The sequence below is a fragment of the Otolemur garnettii genome, unplaced genomic scaffold, assembly GCF_000181295.1.
Source record: "Otolemur garnettii isolate 467f Iridium unplaced genomic scaffold, OtoGar3 scaffold00204, whole genome shotgun sequence".
NCBI classification, from domain to species: Eukaryota; Metazoa; Chordata; class Mammalia; order Primates; family Galagidae; genus Otolemur; species Otolemur garnettii.
The window spans coordinates 71,080-93,910 of record NW_003852599.1 but is presented as its reverse complement, the minus strand read 5'-3'; the positions used below and the strand labels follow the sequence as shown (position 1 = coordinate 93,910).

At 46.4% G+C, this 22,831-nt stretch overlaps 2 protein-coding genes across 4 annotated transcripts in view; both read right to left on the bottom strand.

Annotated features, from left to right (window-relative positions):
• TXLNA (taxilin alpha) overlaps positions 1-11,491 on the bottom strand; it is a 20,043-nt gene extending 8,552 nt beyond the window's left edge. Inside the window, exons 1-6 of one of the 3 annotated variants that reach the window (XM_023507774.1) lie at positions 11,434-11,491; positions 10,670-10,867; positions 9,560-9,898; positions 7,499-7,590; positions 4,135-4,305; positions 1,250-1,444 (exon numbers count right to left, since the gene is read on the bottom strand). In XM_023507774.1, the coding sequence (XP_023363542.1) occupies positions 1,250-1,444; positions 4,135-4,305; positions 7,499-7,590; positions 9,560-9,898; positions 10,670-10,835 (963 nt within the window). In that variant the 5' untranslated portion in view covers positions 10,836-10,867; positions 11,434-11,491. Of the gene's footprint in view, positions 1-1,249; positions 1,445-4,134; positions 4,306-7,498; positions 7,591-9,559; positions 9,899-10,669; positions 11,179-11,433 lie in introns of those variants that run through there. The other 2 variants (XM_023507775.1, XM_003801243.3) reach the window with 2 other exon arrangements.
• Positions 11,492-16,363: 4,872 nt separating this feature from the next.
• The window catches only part of KPNA6 (karyopherin subunit alpha 6), a 55,504-nt gene continuing 49,036 nt past the window's right edge, over positions 16,364-22,831 (bottom strand). Inside the window, exon 12 of the mRNA XM_023507767.1 lies at positions 16,364-21,547. Coding sequence (XP_023363535.1) covers positions 21,360-21,547 — 188 coding nt within the window. The 3' untranslated portion in view covers positions 16,364-21,359. The remainder of the gene's footprint in view (positions 21,548-22,831) is intronic.

The following is a 22,831-nucleotide window of genomic DNA, read 5'->3' as shown; positions in this document are numbered from 1 at the left end:
AATTACTTCTTCTTCTTTTTTTTTTTTTTTTTTATGAGACAGAGCCTCAAGCTGTCACCCTGGGTAGAGTGTGGTGGCATCACAGCTCACAGCAATCTCCACCTCCTGGGCTCAAGCAAGTCTCCTGCCTCCGCCTCCCAAGTAGCTGGGACCACAGGTGCCCGCCACAATGCCCGGCTGTTTTTTGGTTGCAGCCGTCATTGTTGTTTGGCGGGCCCGGGCTGGATTCGAACCCGCCACCTTGGGTGTACATGGCTGGTGCCTTAGCCACAGGCGCCAAGCCCCTAGCTATTTTTTGGTTGTAGTTGTCATCGTTGTTTGGCGGGCCCAGGCTGGATTCGAAACAGCTAGCTCTGATGTATGTGGCTGGCACCTTAGCTGCTTGAGCTACAGGCGCCGAGCCAGATCTTGAACTTCTAAACTCAAAGGATCCTTCCTCCTTGGCCTCCCAGAGTACTAGGATTACAGGCCTGAGACACCATAATCAGCTTTCTTCCTTCTCTTCATGAGGTAATGGGCCCAGAAAAACCAAGTGGCTGGCATGGGGGACCCAATAATTCAAATGCCTGAAGTGGCAGAAAGATTAGAGCAGCAAGGAGTAAATGGTCCCTAAAGTCCATAAGGTATAGCCCCTTCCCTGCAATTCCAAACTCTACAAAGCTCTGAAAACTGAAACTATCATAAGCTGGCAGACAAACTTGATCTGCACCATGGTAAGGCTATAGCTATAATTTAAGTGAGTACTTGGACGTTCCACTGTATAAACATTAAAACGTCAGATTTGGAGGTGCTGCCTTCAGATCCTACTGGGCTGATACACACAGCAGATACACACAGCATATGCAGGTATCTCCATTCTAAAATATAGGGTAGCACCTGTGGCTCAAAGAAGTAGGGCACTGGCCCCATATGCCGGAGGTGGCGAGTTCAAACCCAGCCCCAGCCAAAAACTGCAAAAAAGAAAAAATATATATATAAATAAATAAAATATAGATAGCTCTAATTCCAAATGATACCTAATCTCATCCTTTGGGACAAGGCACTGTGCACCTGGGGCAGCTATGTGGTTCTGGGTGAGTCACTTCTCCATATCTCTCATCTAGGAAGAATGGCAACATTATTTTTTTCTTAGAAAGGAGGAAGAAGAATGGGAGACGAGATGAAGCCTGAAAAGTATTGTCCTAGCGCCTGGCACACATCTGAAACCGCATAATCTCCTAGTCATGATCTTTGTCTGTGATCAGCCTACCTCCTCTCGTAGCTCATACTGCTCAATCAGCTTCTTGAGCCTCTCGGCCAGCTCCATGTTCTCTTGGCGCAGCTTGGAGTTGCGCTCATTGTGCTGTTCCATCTGCAGCTGAATGTCATTCAGGGTCACCTGGAAGTGTGAGGTCACCTCTTTGCGCTTCTCTTCCTCCTCTCGGGCCCGCTGCACGCCTTCTTCCTGGGCAGATAAGTCAGCCCTAGCTCCATCATCCATTGCTCCCCACCCAGCCTAATGTGACCCTGCTTAACCAGTCCATTGGTGGACTCTGCCAATAGCTCTTTCTGCTCTTAAAGTGAGGAACAGACAGGCTCCAAGATGTCATGCAACTGGGGGTCCTAATGCATCCCTCTGCATATTAGGTGATATCGAGTAAGATCTCTCCCTGGAAAAATGCAGGAACACACATAAGTGTCATTCTGATGCACCTTCTGAGGACTATTCTTCTAGACTTCAGATATATACTCTTGTTTTAGTGTGATTTAATTCCCCCTGTGCCCCCAGAAACCAGGCTGCTAAAATTTAGTAATATTCAGGGTTGGCAAACTTATGCAGAATTAGGTACTTGTGTCCCAGTTGGACACAGTTGATGAGTTTATATGTGACAGCACAGTGTCCCTAGTTGTAAGGCAATCTGGCAAAATCTATAAAAATTTAAAATCTGTATACTCTTTTGACTCAGTCATTTTACTTCTCAGATTTATAAATTCTATATAACTGGCCAAGGATACACGTAAGAATTTTCACTCCAGGCTTGGTGCCTGTGGTTCAAGTGGCTAAGGCGCCAGCCACATACACCTAAGGTGGTGGGTTCGAATCCAGCCCGGGCCCGCCAAACAACGATGGCTGCAACCAAAAAATAGCCAGGTGTTGTGGCGGGTGCCTGAGGTCCCAGCTACTTGGGAGGCTGAGGCAGGAGACTCGCTTGAGCCCAGGAGTTGGAGATTGCTGTGAGCTGTGATGCCACAGCACTCTACCCAGGGGGACAGCTTGAGGCTCTGTCTCAAAAAAAAAAAAAAAAGAGTCCTACATAAAAGGACATAGAAAGATAGGCATTGTGTAAAATAAGAAAAAGGAATAGGATATGAAACAATACATGTATAATAATTTTGTTTACAAAGTGGTATGTAAAACTTTACATATAAAAAGGAAAATTAGAAGGCTATCTACTTAAATTTGCTTTATTTTTTTTTTTTGAGACAGAGCCTCAAGCTGTCCCCCTGGGTAGAGTGCCATGGCATTACAGCTCACAGCAACCTCCAACTCCTGGGCTCAAGCGAGTCTCCTGCCTCCGCCTCCCAAGTAGCTGGGGCTACAGGCGCCCGCCACAACGCCTGGCTATTTTTTGGTTGCAGCCGTCATTGTTTGGCGGGTCCGGGCTGGGGATTCGAACCCGCCACCTTAGGTGTACATGGCTGGCGCCTTAGCCGGTTGAGCTATAGGCGCCGAGCCCTTAAATTTGCTTTAAACACAGGCTGAGCCAACCATAGGAGATGCAAACACAGCAAGAATCCATGATTCTGACTGATCAACCTCTGGGACAAAAGCTGTTTGTCAGGACTGGACCTCCATCACCCAGGGGACCATTATTTCCCTGAGGAATACTGAGGCCAGCCACTGCATTTTGGGTTCTCTTAGCCTTTGCCTCATCTAATACAAGCATATGTCAAATGGTTACAAGTAGTTCTCTTTAAGGTAAGGCATCATTGGGGAAATGTATTTCTACACTACAAGCCTATATTATTTTTTATCCTCTAGAGATAGGGTCTCGTTCTGTCAACCAGGCTGGAGAGCAGTGACCCAGTTATATATGGTCCACTGTAACTTTCTGAACTCCTGACTTCCAATGATCCTCCCATCTCTGCCTCCTGAGTAGCTAGGACTGCAAGCACTGCCACCAAGCCTATCTCATTTAAAAAAATTTTTTTTTCTGGAGACAGAGTCTCACTCTGTCATCCTGGGTAGCATGTTGTGCTGTCCTAGCTCATAGTAACCTTAACTCCTAGGCTCACGCAATCTTCCTGCCTCAGCCTCCCAAATAGCTGGGACTATAGACATCCACCATTAGGTCTGACAAATTTTTCTTTTCTTTTTTTTTTAAGACAGAGTTTTACTTTGTCGCCCTGGGTAGAGTGCTGTGCTGTCACAGCTCACAGCAACCTCCAACCCCTGGCTTAGGAAATTCTCTTGCCTCAGCCTCCTGAGTAACTGGGACTATAGGTGCCCGCCACAATGCCCAGCTACTTTTTGTTGCAGTTTGGCCAGGTTCAAGCCCACCACCCTTGGTTTATGAGGTCGGCGCCCTACCCACTGAGCCATAGGTGCTTTCCATAAATTTTTCTATTTTTAGTAGAGATGGGGTCTTGCTTTTGCTCAGGCTGGTCTTGAACTCCTGTTGTCTTATTGTTCCTCTTGCTAGAGTACAGTGGTGTCATCATAGGTCACTGCAACCTCAAACTCCTAAATGGAAACAATCCCCCTGCCTCAGCCTTCCAAGTAGTTGGAATTGCAGTCACACACCACTATGCCCGGGTGGCTAATTTTTCTAGTTTTTATATAGACAGGGTCTTTTTTTTTTTTTGCAGTTTTTGGCTGGGGCTGGGTTTGAACCCGCCACCTCTGGCATATGGGGCTGGCGCCCTACTCCTTTGAGCCACAGGCACCACCCCTATAGACAGGGTCTTGCCCTTGCTTAGTCTGGTCTTACACTCCTAAACTCAAGTGACCCTCTTGCCCAAAGCGTTAGGATTACAGGCATGAGCCATTATTGCTTTACTTTTTAAAAGGAAGGCCCAGCAATGAATAAGTGGAAGTCAAGGAACCAGAGTGGCCTATTCTGGGGGTGGCAAGGTCAGGGTCCCAGGGCCTACCTTGAGGGAGCGGTTGTGCCGCTGTAGCTCGCGACACAGGCTCTCAAGCTTGCTACGGGCCAGGACGGCTTTGCTGTGCTCGCCACGGAGGTGGTCCTTCTCCTGTACCAGCTGGCTCTGCTTTTTCTGTAGGAGCTTCATTTGTTTCTGTGAGTTTCGGTGCTCCTCCAGCTAGGGATGGGGATTAGGATGGGAGCGGCATGTGAATGTCCTTTTTTTTTTTTTTTCCAAAAACAAGAGTTTCACTGTATTACCCACAGTAGAGTGCCATGGCACCACAGCTCATAGCAACCTCCAACTCCTGGGCTTAGGAGATTCTCTTGCCTCAGCTTCCTGAGTAGCTGGGACTACAGGTGCCTGCCACAACACCTGGCTATTTTTTTGTTGCAGTTTGGCCGGGGCCAGGTTCGAACCCACTAGCCTTGGTATATGGGGCCGGTGCCCTACCCAATGAGCCACGGGCACTGCCTGGCATGCGAATGTCTTTTTTTTTTTTTAGACGGAGCCTCAAGCGATCCCCCTGGGTAGAGTGCCATGGCATCACAGCTCACAGCAACCTCCAACTCCTGGGCTCAAGCGAGTCTCCTGCCTCAGTCTCCCAAGTAGCTGGGACTACAGGCGCCTGCCACAACGCCCGGCCATTTTTTGGTTGCATCCATCATTGTTGTTTGGCAGGCCCAGGCTGGGGATTCAAACCCGCCACCTTAGGTGTATGTGGCTGGCGCCTTAGCTGCTTGAGCCACAGGCGCCGAGCCTGGTATGAGAATGTCTTATGGGTTTTCCTCATGTTGTCACTATGTGGCTCTAGGGTCTCCTGAGCTGTCCTACCATGCACCCTTAAAGGTTGCCACTACACTGGTACTTTACCAACTCTTCCCCAAAACTCAAAGGTTCCATCATAGGGATATAGAAATGGACACTGACTAGGACAAGCAGGGGCCACACAGCCAGCAGACACCAGTTTATAATCTATACTCAACTCCAGAGACAAAGCTCTCAAGACACTTCAGATCATTGCACTGCCCCAACTCACTGAACACTCATGCCCGAGGATGAGACCACTTTCTACCCTGCCTTGTGCCTACTAAACTATCATTCTCTTTTCTTCCTTCAAAACTTTAGTACTAGGTATAGCAGTGCTCTTTCCAACACACACTAGTCTCATTCTTTTTTCTTTTTTTGGAGACAGAGCCTTTAAGCTATCGCCCTGGGTAGAGTGCTGTGGCATCACAGCTCACAGCAACCTCCAAACTCCTGGGCTCGAGCGATTCTCTTGACTCTGCCTCCCAAGTAGCTAGGACTATAGGCGCCAGCCACAAGGCCAGGCTATTTTTTTTGCTTGCAGCCATCATTGTTTGGCGGGCTGCGCTGGATTCGAACCTGCTGGCTCAGGTGTATGTGGCTGCTACTTTAGCTGCTTTAGCTACTTTAACCATACGCGCCGAGCCCCTAGTCTCATTCTTGGCCACTTCCATACCCACAGATGATATTCCTAGCTCCCTAGCCTCACAGTCTTTAACCTCTGCCATTATCCTTTCCCTAGCTCAGCTTTGCCCCAGCACTGGAGCAACTTTGCTTGAAGAGTCTCACTTTATAAGATCATGCTTATAATCTCACCACTTTGGGAGGCCGATGCAAGGAGGCTTGCTTGAGGCCAGGAGTTTGATACCAGCTCAGGCAACTTAGCAAGCCCTGCAAAAACCAAAACAAAATCAAAAGGTCCAAAAACCAAACAACACCCTTCCCCCCACCAAAACAACTAGCCAGGTTTAATGGTGGGTGCTTGTAGTTTCAGCTACTCAGGAGGCGGAAGCAGGAGGACTGTTCGAGCCCAGGAATTTTGAGGTTGCTGCGCACTCCAGCCTAGGCAACAGAGCAAAATCTCATCTCAAAAATAAATAGATCCATGACAAATTTCAGATCCTTCTTTGCTAGTAATTCCATTAAAATGCTCATGTTATTCACACTCTTCTTCCTGAAAACTATTTTGTCTTTCTCTTCAAATCTTTCCTGCCCTAGCTATAACATCTTTATATCCCTGAAAACATTGATGTCAGAGGAGCAGAGACACAAAGTCTACATCTGCCAGTCACCCAGCCTCTGTCCTCTCAGCCACACAAATCTAGCTGAGTCCTGACCAAGGCCAAGCTGCCTGTTTGTGTACCAGGCCTGAGCCCCCTCATCTACTCAGAACACCACTCCAGCAACCTACTTCTACCTCTCTTACAACAGCTATGTTTCCTGGCTGGATAAATTTAAAAGTGTGGTTACCTTCTTTATATCTTTTCTTTGATCTAATCACTATAATAATCCCATTAGGCAGGTATGACATCCCCCATTTTACAGATGAGAAAAGTTCCTTATAGGAAAATACCAGCTAACAAATGTAGATGGAATAAAAGAATTTAAAATAAATAATTGGGCCAGAACTACCCATGGATGAATCTGTTAATTCAAATTCTGATGGGGAACCTGACAAAAAGGAAGAATACATTTTGTATTTCTTGTGCTGCAACTTCAAGTATAAAGTACTATCTGTTAAGAACTGCTGTCAAAAAATGTTGAACCTGAATTGTAACAAAGCTTTAGAGATAACTTCCACTTTAGTAACAGGAATTAAGGTTAAATGCTATCACGAAGATGACAAAGCTAGAAGGGGGAATCACACAGGACAATTAGTCTGGGGCCTTCAACATGTCAATGTCAAGGGGAGAAGGGAAGCAATCAGAAGACTGCTCTGGAGTCAAAGGAAAAGGAGTATCAGGTGACTAGTATCAACTTTATCTTTTTTTTTTTTTTTTGAGACACAGTTTCAAGTTGAAGCCCTTGGTAGATTGCATGGCAGCATACCTCCCAACAAATTCCAACTCTTGGGCTCAAGGGATCCTCTCGCCTCAGTTTTTCTATTTTTAGTAAAGGTGCGGTCTCTTTTGTTCAGGCTGGTCTTGAGCTCCTGAGCTCAAGCTACCCACCCTCCTCGGCCTCCCAGAGTGCTAGAATTACAGGTATGAGCCACCGGCTCAGCCTTAGTATCAATTTTGTCAAGTGTGATAATACCACTGGGTGTATTCATATTTGGAGGAGATACAGAAAAGCACACAGGAGCAAGTTTCCAGGACTAAGGCCAGGATCTAGGGCTGGCCTCAGAATCATTCTCTGAAAAATTTCTTCCACGGAATGTATAATTTCTCCTCTTACCGTCAGCCCCAAAAAGGCTACCTGGGAAGTGATTCATTTAACAGATGGGGAAAAAGTTGAAAAAGAATTAAGCCACCCGCCTGGCCCCTGCACCCCCAACCCCATGCTAGCTGGCCTATTGATTTTCCAAAGGCAGGAAAGGTGCCAGCAGGAGGGGGAAACTGACCAGTTCAGCATACTTCTTGCACAGAGCTGCCAGCTTCTCCTCAGGGGTACTCAGTGTGTTCAATGTCTGCATCAGCAACGTGATTTCCTTCCCTGAAAAGCACAGGAAGCAAAGGCTGACCCCCTTTCCTCTGGGGGTCTCAGACACATGAGCCCTCCCTCCCCTGTCCACAGAGCCATCATAGAGCACATGCTAATTTATTTTTATTTTTTATTTTTTTAAGAGACAGAGTCTCACCTAGAGTCGGCCCTGGGTAGAGTGCTGTGGCATTACAACTCACAGCAACCTCCAGCTCTTGGGCTTAGGTGATTCTCTTGCCTCAGCTTTGCAAGTAGCTGGGACTACAGGCACCTGCCACAACGCCAGGCTATTTTTGTTGCAGTTGTCTTTGCTGTTCAGCTGGCTCAGGCTGGGTTCGAACCCTCCAGCCTCAGTGCACGTGGCTCACACCATAATCACAGTGCAACAGGAGTTTGAGCCTTGGTCTTCTTTTCTTTTTTTAGACAGTCTCATCATGTTGCCCTTTGCAGAGTGCCGTGGCGTCACAGCTCACAGCAACCTTAAACTCTTGGGCTTAAGCGATTCTCCCAAGTAGCTGGGACCACAGGTGCCAGTCACAACGTCTGGCCATTTTTTGTTGCAGTTGTCATTGCTGCCTGGCTGGGTTTGAACCTGCCAGCCTGGGTGCATGTGGACGGCACCCTACCCACTGAGACACAGGCGCTGCCCGCCTCAGGCTCCTTAAGTGCTAGGATTACAGGCCTGATCCAGCAGCCCAGCCTCAGGGTTTCTGTTTCAATGCAAGGAAGGATCTTCCAATAGAGGTAGGACCCAAAACAAAATAGGTCTCTTGGCCTCCTTGATAAATTAAAGTCTTGTCAATACAGGTAGCATTAACAGTGAACTTTAAAATAAAGATGCCTTCCATATACACTTTCCTAAGATTATAAGGAGCAGGGAAATAAGGAGTCAGACATGGGTATAGTGTCATCTGGACAAAATTCTTTTTCTTTCTCTCTCTCTCTCTTTTTTTTTTGAGACAAAGTCTCCCTTTGTGCTTTTTGTTTTTGGTAGAGTGCTGTGGCATCATAGCTCACAGCAACCTCTAACTCTTGGGCTCAAGCAATTCTCTTGCTTTAGCCTCCTGAGTAGCTGGGACTACAGGCATCCGCCACAATACCCGGCTATTTTTTTTAGAGGTGGGGTCTCGCTCTGGCTCAGGCTGGTCTTCAACCTGTGAGCTAAGGCAATCTACCCAGCTTGGCCTCCCAGAATGCTGGGATTACAAACATGAGCCACCACACCTGGCCCTCTAGCCAAGATTCTTAAACACATACATGTATACATACTCTATCAAATCTGTCACTGCCTTTTCTCCACTGTCTATGCCTCAGTTAAGGGATTGTCCCTCTGTCTCTCTGAAGGCTCTTAGAGATCTGCGAAGAGACTGCAAATCACTGGGACATAGGGCAGACCCAAACCACAGACGGGTTCTATTTGGCTCTTACCACTTTAGCTGCCAACTATTAAAAATCTAGACTTTTCATATAACTCTATGTATTTCTGCCTTTTTATTAAAAAAAAAAAAAAAGTCTGGCTGCACCCATCCTACAGTTTTTCTCTTAATTAACAAGGTGGCAGGCAAGCCTTTGGGTAAAGTAGGCCCTCTCTTGGATTGGCTAGCCTGTTTGTGTGTAGATATTTGTATTTTCAGCCCTGGCCTAGTCCAATTCTTACTGTGGAGAAGTGGAAACTAAGACCTAGAGAAAAGGGACATGCCCAAGGTCATATAGCAGATAGAAGTGGTACAGGTTGGCCAACACCTCCTGATCTCTATTTTCTCAAAGAAAAAGCAGGTTGGATTCTTGCCCTGACTGCCAGGAGGCCTAGTATAGTGAACATCTGCACACCTCTCTGCTGTGGCCCCATATCCCAGGTTTGATTAGACTAGGGTGAACTGCTGCTCTGAGTATAGTTTACTCTGAATTCTGGCAGAGAAGGGTATCCAAGGAAAGAACAGGTCCAGTCTCCCTCCCCTCAATAACCTCACAAATAGCTCACCTAGACCCTTGGCTTTCTTCTTCTCCTGTGGCCTTCGGTGGTCTCGGTCTCCAACCTCATCACTTGCCCGGATCTCTTCTGTGCCTGGCTCCCCCTTGGAGGTCTCTTTCTCTCCATTTACTACTGGAGTCCCTGGCTCAGGTTCTCCATTTCTTGCCACATAGGTCCGGGTCTTTTCTGAATCTTCAGGTTCAGTGGGCTCACCTTGTGCCCCATCCTCACCTGGGCCTCCCTGACTGTTGTCTACACAGTATGTACTCAGTATGTCTTCCAACTGGCGGCTCAGCTCCTCAGAGACATCACTAAGGGCTCCAGATTGAGCAGTTTTGGCTTGAACTCCTACAGCAGGATGAGGGGTAGAGCAAGAAATAAGATTGTTATGCCACTGGCTGGGATTTTTCAGCCCAACCAAACTTACCAATTTGGATTAAATGTTGCCTAGCTTTTTTCTTTTTCTTATGAAAAAAAAGAAAAATAAGAGTGGAGTACAATTCAGCTAATTTAGTTCATGTCAGAATTTAGATACAAATCCAGAAGTGGAAAGGCTTTGAGTAAAATAAAAAATAAAAAAAAAAAAAGAAAAAAATTTAGATTTAAAATATTTTTTAAATTCAGGAACCATAGCTATAGTTGCTTAACTTCTCTAAGTCTCAGTTTATTTACTTATAAAATGACCTTTTCTCATTGGCCCCCAAATACATTTGTTATGAGAATAAAACCAGTATATAAAGTACCCAGCAGAGGGCTGGCATGTAGCAACTTCTATCTCCTTCTTCCCAAAGGCCAATTCTTGCTATTCAAATAGTTCCAGAAATGCAAGTATGAAAGGCAGCTAACCACTGGTGACTAACGGAATCTGGACTTGCTGATTGGGGGTCTCATTTAACTGCCACCTGATTTAATCATGTCAGAACCTTCTCTCAAGAATTCTGATTCTATGCATTGAATGGGAGCCTCTACCAAATCCCCAAGAAAAGGTGAGGATCAGGGCCTCAGCAGTGTCCTCTCCTCCATTTCCTCCTCCTTGGGTAAACAGTGGCCTCAGTCTCTAACTCCCAAAGCTAGGCCGGTACCACAAACTCCTCCCCCTGCCCGCTGGCTGGCACACACCCTCCGTCTTCCCAGGAGCCTGGCTGCTGGAACCTTCAGCTTCTGTCGCAGGAGTCGGCTGGCTCTGCCGCCCCGATGCTCCCTCAGGTCCTGCTTCCGGTTGTCCCGGGTTGCTTTTCGGGTTGGATTGTTTGGCAGCCCCATTCTTTTTGTCTTGGTTCTTCATTGTGATTTGCAATGCTGGATTAGGAGCAAATCCTTTAGAAACAAACACTGTTGCTATTTTCTAGACTTCGAAATTCTTCGCAGCCTAGATCAGAATTCCAACACCCGGTGCACAAAGCTTCCTTAAATACACAAAGCTGCCGGCCTTCGCCTGAGGGAACCAACGGTTCCCTCGGTCTTGGCCGTCCAGGGGAGCCTGGCGTGCCCGGACAGGTTTTCAGGGCGCTGCTCCGGGAGCTGGGGAGGTAAGAGGCCGCTTTTCCCCCAAGCCACTTCCCGGCACAACATGGCCCTCTCACAACGGGCAGAGCGCGGGATTGGTTTAGGGCCGCAGACTGACGTGGCGGGACGCTCAAATCCCGTCCCCCCCCCCCCAACGTGGGTCCCAGCGCGCGCGCGCACAAACACCCACGCCCCGCTCGCTCTCTCACCGCGCGGCACGCCCGCGCAGGCGCACAGGCAACGCTCCGCCACCCCCCACACCTCCCGCCCCTCCTGCAGCCCACGCGCAGAGTTGCAGTGATTCCTCCCTCTGCCGAATGGGTGCAGACCTACAGACCCTCCGATTGTCTTGTCCCGCCTGCCGTGACCGTACGTACCTCACTGCCGACGTCCTTCCCCGCTCCGGCCTCACACCGGAAACCCTGGGTAACCGCCGCCGGTAGAGCCGCCTGCTCCCGCCGCAGCCAATCAATAGCTGGCATGGGCGCGGAGCTTGCTGGGAAAGAGGGAGCGAAGGCGGCTTTTGAGGCGGGCTAGTCGGGGAGACGAGGGGAGGGAGCCGACTACAAGTCCCTGCGTGCAGCGGGGCGGCGGCAACTCCCAAGATTCAGAAGAAAAGGCTTTAGTTCTGAGTGTCGGAGAAAAGCTGGTCATTCTGCGTGGCAACTTGCCTTCCTTCACCGAGTTATGACTCAGCCCTCAAAGCCTTGCTCCTGGCTGTTGTTTCCTGGAGGTTGTCTTTGTTATGAATATCCATAATTCTAACAAGGAACTCTTGAGACTCAGGAAGAGGGACAGTCATGGGCTGGGACCCAGAAGACCTGTATTCTGGTCCTAACTTAACTAATTTGCTGTGTAACTGGGCATTCTTTTCTCCCTGGGCCTCAAATTTTTTAGTCAAAAGGAGTCCTTTAATAACAACATCTTTGAAAGTTTACTGTGCTTTTCTAGTTAATGCCCATTTTATAGAAGATAGATAGTAAAGCAAAGGTTAAATAGCTAAAGTGCTCAAGGTCACATGGATATTGAGTGGTTAAAGCAGGGAGGGATTCATAATCAGGAAGTCTGACAACATCACTCCTGTAACTTAGGCTATGCTGCCTTTTCTCCAGGAGAAATCACCAGGGCTTGTTTCCTTGAGGCAGAGTCAGGGTAACTTGGGAAAGTAGGTTACTCCCCCCCCCCCCCAATTCATCAGCTAGTTGGCAGTCAGTTCCTCGGGCCTCAGGGGTCCCTGACAGGGAGGTTGGCCTCAGGCAGATTCCTAAGTCCCTTCTCTAACTGTCTTACTCTCTACAAAGGCTTAGTTGCGCTGGCGATAAAGCTGGGGGGAAAAGTCAAAATTTCTTGCCAAATGTAAGATCGCCCACCTTTTTTTTTTTTTTTGAGACAGATTTTGCTTTATAGACTGAGTAGAATGCAGGTGTCATCGTAGGTAACTGAAACTTCAAACTCCTGAGTTCAAGCTATTCTCCTGCCTCAGCCTCCATAGTAGCTGTAACTACAGGAGCTGGTTACCACTGCAGGGCTAATTTTTCTATTTTTAGTAGAGATGGGGTCTGTCTCTTGCTCAGGCTGGTGTCCAGCTCCTGGGCTCAAGCAATATACCGGCCTCAGCCTCCCAGAGTTTGAAGATTACAGGCATGAGCCACTTCTCCCATAGGAAGGTCACAATTCTTTATTCCCATTGCCTATAGATAATAGAATAAAACCCAACAATCCTTGCTCCTGGATTTGAAGCTTAAGTGGTTTGGCTTCTGCCTATTTTGTATAATCTTCACCATCCTGTCTGCCTTTTTGCTCCAGGTGCACTTTTACTGTTTATGGGATTTTTCAGGGTTTTGCTGATGCTCTTCTGCCTTCCAAAATGCCCTTGTGGCAAAAACAAACTATCTTTTGAGGCCCAGCTCAAAAGTAACTTCAGAGCCTTCCCAAAGTGTTCTGCAATCTGTGCTTGCTTCCTATGTCTGGAGAGAGTTGTTACAGCATTAGGTAGTGAGGTGTTGAAATTACTATTTGCTCAGTCTGAATTTTGGAAGAACTGCTGGCTAAATGGTGTAGTGGCAGAGTCTAGCATGAAGTTATGTATAGATAGAGATTGTTGTAAATTGCTGTGCTAACTGGGCATTGCTAATCTTAGGGCTCTTAATTGATGAATCTCTATGGGAAGAGGTTGTTGTAGCCAAAGATAATAAATAAGAAAAAGGTATGTATGGGGTAAGAAGTGGAGGGTGGAGCAGAAAGGTCAATAGTGGTCTAAAAGGGGTAGGGGTGGCATTATGAGTAGAGCAGGGAAGAATAATTTTTGTTTTTGAGACAAAGTTTCACTATGTTGCCCTTGGCAAAGTGCTGTGGCATCACAGCTCACAGCAACCTCAAACTCTTTGGCTTCAGCAGTTCTCTTGCCTCACCCTCCCAAGTAGCTGAGACTACAGGTGCCCTGCATAATCCCCAGCTATTTTTTTGTTGCAGTTGTTGTTTTAGCTGGCCCGGGCTGGGTTTGAACCCGCCAACTTCAGTGTATGTGGAGGGTGCTGTAACCACTGTGCAGCTGCAGGCCACTGAGCCAGGCAAGAATAATTTTGACAAGTTGCTTTTGGCGGGCTTGCTCACGCCTGTAATCCTAGCACTCTGGGACGCCAAGGTGGGTAGATTGCTTGAGCTCAGGTGTTCTAGACCAGCGTGAGCAAGAGGAAGACCCTGTCTCTAAAAAATAGCAGTGCGGTGGTGGCAGGTGCCTGTAGTCCCAGCTACTCAGGAGGCTGAGGCAAGAGAATTGCTTAAGCCCAAGAGTTTGAGGTTACTGTGAGCTATGATGCCATATCACTCTACTGAGGGCTATAAAGTGAGACTGTCTCAAAACCAACCAAAAAGAAAAGGCCGGGCGTGGTGGCTCATGCTTATAATCCCAGCACTCTGGGAGGCCGAGGCGGGTAGATTGCCTGAGCTCATGGGTTCGAGACCAGCCTGAGCAAAAAAAAATTGAGACCCTGTCTCTACTAAAAATAGAAAAACTGAGGCCAGAGTATTGCTTGAGCCCAAAAGTTTGAGGTTGCTGTGAGCTGTGACACCAGGCCATTCTACCCAGTGTGACAGCTTGTGACTCTGTCTCCAAAAAAAAGTTATTTTTCCTTTGCTATAAAACAGCATATAATAACAATATTAAAATTGTCAAATTCAGGCAGACAACTGGCAATGGTAGTTATTGGAAAATAGAGCAGCTCTTGCAAATTACTTCCATACAGAAACCCAAGCCCAATAGTGCCAGATAGTATTTGCTGTCACCCTGTAAAGTGCTGTCACCCCGTAAAGTGCTGTCGCATCACAGCTCACAGCAACTTCAAACTCTTGGGCTTAAGTGATTCTCTTTGCCTCAGCCTCACAAGTAGCTAGGACTACAAACACCCTCCACAATGCCCAGCTATTTTTTGGTTATACTTGTCATTGTTGTTTGGCAGGCCAGGGCTGGATTCGAACCTGCCAGCTCCTCTGTATGTGGCTAGTGTCCTACCGCTTGAGTTACAGGCACCAAGCCTGGATAGTATTTTTCAAGATAGCTATTCCTTGATTTTTTTTTTTTTTTTTTTTTTGAGCAGAGTTTTAACTATGTCACCCCTTGGTAGAATGCTGTGACATCATAGCTCACAGCAACCTCAAACTCTTAGGCTTAAGCAATTCTCTTTGCCTCAGCCTCCAAAGTATCTGGGGCTACAGGCGCCCACCACAATGCCTGCCTATTTTTTTGTTGTAGTTGTTGTTTAGCAGGCCAGGGGTGGGTTTGAACCCGCCAACCCTGGTCTATGTGGCCAGCACCCTAACCACTGAACTATGGGCGCTGAGCCTATTCCTTGATTTTTAAAAAAAGTTGGCAACTAGTTAAAATTTAAAGATACACAGCCAGCCAGAAACTTCCTTTTGGGTTCAGTGAACTTTTTTGGCTACTTGTCTGTTATCTCTGCTTTAGAAATTGATGAGAACTGAAGGGAGGAGTTTGTGAACTATTGACTACAGGCTCAGGCAGTGCCTGTGGTTCAAAAGGGTAGGGTGCCGGCTCCATATGCTGAAGGTGGTGGGTTCAACCAGCCCCAGCCAGAAAAAAAGACAACAAGCTCAAAGGGTTGTGGAGTGGTGCTGATGAAACTAAATCAAAATCATTTGGAGAAACTACAGAAAATGCAAACTATAGTGACACAGATTAGTAGTTGTTGGGGGTGGGGTGGGGCAGGAAATAGGGATTCCCAAGTGGGAAATTTATGACTTAGGAGGTGATGGATAGAGTAATAATCTTAATTGTGGTGACTTTATGATTGGATACATCTCAATTTATCAAATTATATATTTTATGTATGATTTATTGTATGTCAATTATATTTCAATAAAGCTGATTTTTTTTTTGAGATAGTTTCAGTATGTCACCCTTGGTAGAGTGCTGTGACGTCATAGCTCATAGCAGCCTCCAACTCTTGGGCTTAAATGATTCTCTTGCCTCAGCCTCCCAAGTGGCTAGGGCTACAGGTGCCTGCCACAATGCCCAGCTATTTTCTTGTTGCAGTTGTCAGTTTAGCTGGCCCAGGCCAGGCTCAAAGCCAGCCTGGGTGTATACGTCTGGTGCCGTAACCACTGTGCTACAGGCACTGGGCCAATAAAATTGATTGCCCTCAATAAAGTGCTGTTGTATCACACAGCTCACAGCAACCTCCAAACTCCTGGGCTTAGGTGATTCTCCTGCCTCAGCCTCCCAAGTACCTGGGACCACAGGTACCCACCACAACGTCCAGCTATTTTTTTGTTGCAGTTTGGCCAGGGCCAGGTTTGAACCCACCACCCTTGGTATATACCCACTGAGCCACAGGGACTGCTCAATAAAGCCGATTTTTTAAAAACTGTTATAACTGGCAGGTTGGTATCGTTCTTTTTTTTTTTTTGAGACAAGAGTTTCACCGTTGCCCTGAGTGTAGTGGCGTTGTTTTAGTTCACTGCAACCTTAAACTCCTGGGCTCAAGGGATCTTCCTGCCTCAATCTCCCCAGTGGCTGATATTAAACCTCCCTGCCACAACACCCAGCTAATTTTTCTATTTTTAGTAGAGACAGGGTCTTGCAATTGCTCAGGAAGGTTTTGAATTCCTGAGCTCAAGCAATCCATCACCATGGCCCCCAGAGTGCTAGGATTATAGGTGTGAACCACTGCACCAGGCCAGGTTGGTTTAAGTCTTATTTCCACTGTTGAGCTACAAGTTTACACATCTTCTCAATCACTTCCTAAAAATCCAGTCTAGGGTCACTCCAAGCCAAAGAGGACAATTTAGAACTTTGCAACATGTTTTTATTTTTGCTTTATATCTATTACAGTGTTTCAAACCTAAAGAAATACATTTTCTCTTCAAATTTGGATGTGTATATAAATATCATTTGTCTGGACTCAGCACACTCAATGTCACTGTTTCTTGGCCTATGTCTGCTCTGAAATCATCAAACTTTGTCTGTCTACCCAGGGGCCCTGAGAACATGGAAAATAGCCAGAGTTTATAGTTGTTAGAAAAATAAAAGCAAATTAATTTGGAAAGAAAAACTGGGGAGGAGGATTTAATTCACCTTCCTAGGGTCCAGAACTGGAAACCCAAGCTGTTCTTACAGGACATTTGGTCTGTGGTGTGGCTGGGACCCCATATACCCTTTCCTCCTTGAATAGGTCAATCTAAGGCAGCTCCCACAAAGCTGGCTTAAAAAGTCGTTACCCAACTCCAGAGTATGAAGGTTCATGTAGATGTGAACTCTTTAAGGACATCCTCTGCATCAGAGGTTCCTAGCCAGTGTTAGGATCTCTGCGCTTACTTCCTTCACTGCTTAGGGCATGGCATATTGTTATAGGAGAGCAGGTAATGTGCTAATGGGGACATCAGAAGTCAGGCTGGTCCAGAAGAAGATAGATAGGTCCAAGCCCACTGAAATACACTATACAAACCTTTCTCCCATAGTGTTCTGGGCCCCAAATTTAATGCTGCCTCTTCTAACTCTCATAGCCAGCTTTATGTCTGCAAAAAAATGCCCTCTCAGAGGAAAATTAACAGCTTTAATTAAGAGATTTGGTTGGTCTTAATCTCAGATTCTTCCCTTGCAATGGTCTTAATCTGGGGTTGGGGATAGGGGATAAACAATGGGATGACTGAATTATTTCTGAAGGCCTTGGCCAAAGAGCAGCTAGTGCCTACCACATGGATATCAGTAGGGCCAAATTCTCAGCTTGTTGGCTTGACAAAAGAATGCAAAAGCTACAACAGAAAAAATACTGGACAAAGGCTGGTCTAGTCTAGAATGTGCGGTGCTAAATGATTGTGGAATAAATTTATTTGGAGCAATCTCTCAGTCTCACACTAACTTCCAGGACAGCACTACCTGGAAGATGTTTCCCATGGCTTGGTGCACTGTGCACTGCGCCCTTCCCCAGGCTGCCATGGAGGCAGGCAGGTACAAACATTCCTGAGACCCCCAGCCAACCTGATCTTCCTACTGGTTCCCTGGACTATGTGCTGGGACATGGAGAAACTGGCCTCCTATCTTCAACTTAGAATCTAGAATCTGAGTCCATAAGATGAATCTATTGAAGAATACCCAAGATGATGGATATAAAAGTGAGTGAGTCTAGGAGAGAAGGGACAGGAGAGAAGGCCTGAACAAAAAAGCTGGGGCCTTCAAAAGAGGGAGATGTGGGGTGAGGTTAGTATTGCTAGGCTTCTTTCTTTCCTTTTAGTTTGCTAAAAACAGGTACAATTCTAGGGTGGGGAGGGAAGGCAGGTAGACATGAGAAAATGGAAGTACAGTTCATTCTGATACAGTTTTCTTTTTAAACTGGTTTGGCTTGAGAGAAATAGAAAGTCTGTGTTGAGTCTTCTATTCCTCTCTTAACTAAATATAATAGCAGCTATAATCTGTGTAGTTCAGCTTAAAAAAAGAAAGAAAGAAAAGAAAAAAATAGAGCTCCTGAAGGATGGTTTCCAGGGCAGAGAGTTGAAAAAGTAGATCTAGAGCTTCTAGATAAGGAACAAACCCAGGGTCCCCCCCAGACTGTCATCAACCACCTGTTCCTTGGAGGGGTCATTTGTGCCCACTGACCCAAGTAACTAGACTGGCCAGTTGAGGGTGGGACCCATGTGGTTCTGTCAGAGGGTTGTAGCAGCCAACATCAAGGTCAGGTAGCCACTGGGAGGCTGGGAACTGAAAGGAGGCTTCTAAGAACAGAGAACCTGTTAGTACTAGAAAAGACTGGGGGTGAAATGCCTAGAGGGGTTGGCAATAAAAAATAGCTGGCACTGCTCAAAACAATAGTTGAATACATCAGCTAAGAAAAAGACTCCTTGTCCCTCTTAATCTATACCTAGATACCTCCACCTGCATCAGAGATCTTAAAATGGATATACTAGCCATAAGAGGATGCTAAAAGCATGCCTCAACTTACAAGCTATTCCCTACAACTGGCTGGGGAGCCCCTCTGTCCAGGCAATAAACAGAAATCTGCCAAAAAGCCTTTGACCTCACATAGGCCAGGGTGTGGGGTCCAGATGGGGGCTGTCCATGCAGAGTGGCTCAGAAGCCTGGCCTAAATATTTTGCTTCAAAAAATGACCAATAAAGAGAAGTATAAAAAATGATAGTACTGCCTCTGTCAGCTGGAAGAACTTCATTTGTTGGTTGAAAGGGGTTAGAGGAAGATAATGGGGGAAAATGGTCTAGGGAAGACATAAATGAAAGCTCCTAGAGGCAATTTTTCTCTGAGAAATCTGTCTTCACATTGTGCCGTCAGTAGAATTTAACCTTTGAAGTCCTTAGAGAAAAATGGCTTTAAACAGCAGCCAGATGACAAAAAAGAAAGAAAGAAAGAAAGAAAAAAAAAAACTTTCATCTGGTACAAGACCTAGAGCTGAACCCAAAATAGATTTTGGTGAAATTGCTGGGAAAGTAGGGTGTGTATGTCTTACACTGGGAATTTGGCCCCAATGTCAAGGATTTAACTACTGCCTGAAATGTACAGAGAAGATCCTACTAAATTGCACTACCCTTTGGATAAGAATGATGGGGAGATGGTGGATTAGAGCTTTTCTTTGAACTATAAGAGAATAGTTTTGTAATGGAGGTAGAAGGCCAAGTGAAAAAAAGGTCCTGCTCCCTGACTCCCTGGGAGATTGGGGGTTGGTAGCCATCTTTCCTAAGCTGTGAGGAGCATATGACTAAACAAAGCAGTCCAACATTGGTGTGATTTTTCAGTGACAGCTGCCCGCCATAAACCAATTTCCTCAGAAAATGGCTTTGGAGTCCAGCTTTAACACTAGGAGAGGGTAAATTCAAGACCAATGGCCAAAATAAGCACTGAAGTTTAGATCTGTAAGAGGGGCATGGATTTCACCTGAGCCAGAAGGGACTGTGCAAGAATGGGAGCCAGAATGGCATTGTTTCTAGGGGAGGAAAAGTTCAGGTTGGAGCAGGACACCACAGAGGGGAGGCAGGAGTAGGGCAGATTGTGCCTTCAGCGCCACAGTTGGTCTGCACTTATCTGACAACTTCCTCCTCTACCATGTCCAACAACTGAGCTTTATCAGAACATGTAATCCATCCAGAGGCATAGGCACTGCACTAGCTTTACTCAAAGAGAAGGAAAAGACATCCGGATTATAACTATCACCAAGAAGAGAAAACTGAAACCAGGTACAAGGATCCCTAACAGGGAAGGTATCAATAGCTCTCACAAAGGAATTCAGGCTGCTAAATTTCTGGGATAATAGGAAACACAGCCATGTGTGATAACTTACATGTATTGAGACTGAATTTGAGAAGACAAACTACTTTCTGGGTTTCCTGCAGCAGTAAAGACTAGAGTGGTCAACATGGATAGGCCCTGAGGACATTGCTGCTACTTTCAGGTGCTAGGGCAATCAGACCATGTGACCTGCTTTATAAACGTTCCAGAGTTGAGGGTTGGTCCCAGGTGGTGGTCCAGAATCCAAGCAGAAAAGAAATGGACCACACTCAGGCCTGAGCAAGGGAGCTTCCACATTTGTTTTTGGTCTTCCACACGGTATCCTACTTACAGAAATTACAGATAGTTCTTCCTCTTGAGACCAATTAAGATTGACCTACCTAATATATAGAATATAAAAAAATACAGAACTTTTTTGACATTCTCTCCTTTGGAAGTAAAATATACATGATCCAACTATGGAAGAGGAAGAAGAAGAAGAAAGGCCAAAGGCAAGGATCCCTGACTATCCCAATATATGACACTCTCACTCCAGCCTCCTCTGCAATTTATAGGTCACCAGGACAAGGACTTTCTCCTCAGGAGAAAGGAAGGACCATAGCCCCTGTCTTGAGCTTAGGAGAATACAGCCACCTCAGAGGTTCGTTCAACCCTGAGGGGAATTTTCAAGTAAACAAATGAAGTTGGGTCGCACCATTTGGAAGGTGGGTAGGAAACACGGGATCAGTAGCTACATGTGGGAAGCCCTGTCTGAAGGCCTATATTCCTCCCTCCCCTCCACTCCCACTGGTATACTTGCCCTAGTAAAGTTAGGGGGATCTCCTAAACTAAAGAGATCTGGGCAAGGGGTTAGAGCTCGGAGAGAGGGGCCTATTTCATGGTAGCCTCCCCATCTGCCCCTAGTCCCAGACAATGCTGGCAGCTGGGATTCCTAAACCATGAACTCATGGCTCTTGGGAAGAGCAATCTTAATACAAGAAAAATGTGCAAAAAAAAAAAAAAAATTAAATAACGCAATCCAAGCATACAAGATTAATATTCTGTCAGAGCAAGAATACTTTGTTTTGGATTTCTCCCTTCCCCTCCCACCTCCCACCTCTGGAATATTCCATCTGCTCAAGTACCCAAGATAAGAGTTATACAGATCAGGGCAGACGACTGGGAAGGATGAAAAAGATAAAGGGGAAGTAAGTCACCGCTAAAGGAAAAAATAAAAATAAAAAAAGGTGCAAATTGATTACCTTAGTCCTCTTTTGTCTACCCCTGGGCTCCCGGGTTAAAGACATGTGTGCAGCCAAAATATAGTGTAAGGAAGAAAAACCCAACACGTCCCCTTCTTGTCACAAAACCCAAATGTGAGCCTCAGATGGTTCTGTCTGTCCAGAGGGTACGCCCTCCAGGGAAGGGGGCGGAGCAGGTCAAGAGCACAGTCTCCAGGGCAGCAGAGGTGTATGGTGGCTGAAGGTGGGGCAGCTGGTTTCCCGCCCACCAGAGGGGCTGCTCTTCTGCTGGTTGGTGGTGCTTCCCATCCCCTCCCCTCCCCGGAGGCAGATATTATAGCTGGAAACCCTCCATGGGGGCCTCAGGCTGCTGGAAGATGAACTGCTGTTGTGTTTCATCCACTTGGGGAGCCAGGCTGCTATCATCATCTTCTACACCAAAGTAGTGCTCAATGAGGTCGAAGGCTTTCTGGTAGATCTCCTGGTTCTCGTGGCTCTGGAGAAATTCAATTTTATCCAAGCCTACGGGAGCAAGAAGGAAGGAGAGAGTGAAGTGTGGGTACTTTTCTATCAGATGAAACATTTATCTATTTTTCCTTCCCTGACATATGTCAGTGCTTACAAAGACAAGTAACATAATCAGATCATTCTTGGACCTTTAAGAATAGAGTCAAGATCTTTTCCCTAGGCTCGGGTCAGTAGCACAGAGGTTCTGGTGCCAGCCACATACACCAAGGGTGGTGGGTTCAAATCTGCCCTGGGCCAGTTAAACAATAATGACAACTGCAACAAAAAATAGCCAGGCATTGTGGTGGGCACCTGTAGTCCCAGCTACTTGGGAGACTGAGGCAAGAGAATCGCTTAAGCCCAAGGAGTTTGAGGTTGCTGTGAGCTGTGATGTAACAGCACTCTATCTAGGGAGACATAATGAGACTGTCTCCCCCAGCCCCCAGAAAAGATCTCTTCCCTAAACTACAGAATTCCAAAGGAAAAGAGACCAAAATGTGAGTTAAAGAGGTTCTCTTTCTTTTCTTTTTAAGACAGAGTCTTATTATGTCACTCTGGGTAGAGTGCTCTGATGTCACAGCTCACGGCAACCTCTAACTCTTGGGCTTAAGTGATTCTCTTGCCTCAGTCTCCCAAGTAGCTGGGACTACAGGTGCCTGCCACAACGCCCAACTACCTTTTGTTTACAGTTGTCATTGTTGTTTGGCAGGCCTGAGCAAGGTTCGAACCCCCCCAGCTCTAATGTGTGTGGCTGGCGCCCTAGCTGCTAAGCTACAGGTGCTGAGCCTTTTTTCTTTTTTTGAGACAGAGTCTCACTATGTCACCCTAGGTAGAGTGCCATGGTGTCACAGCTCAGAGCAACCTCAAATTCTTGGGCTTAAGCAATTCTCTTGCCTTAGCCTCCCAAGTAGCTAGGACTATAGGCACCTGCCACAATGCCCATCTATTTTTGTTGTTGTTGCAGTTGTCATTGTTGTTTTAGCAGGCCTGGGTTGGGTTTGAACCCGCCTGCCTCCATATATGTGGCTGGTGCCCTAACTACTGAGCTATCAGCACTGAGCCAGTTAAAGAGGTTCTAGTCCTGATTCTGCTTTAAACTAGCTGCATGGCTACAGCAAATCACCAGCCTCTCTCCTCACAGATGGGTAAGGAGTCAATCCAATACTTTTCTCCCTTCTTTCTTTTGAATTGGGCAGCAGTTAGAACTGAACATGGTTCAGAATGCTCCCTAGCACTCTTACTGGAACTTGCTAGAAACTCTCCTGGAAACACATGCCTTCTTTTTTTTTTTTTTTTTTT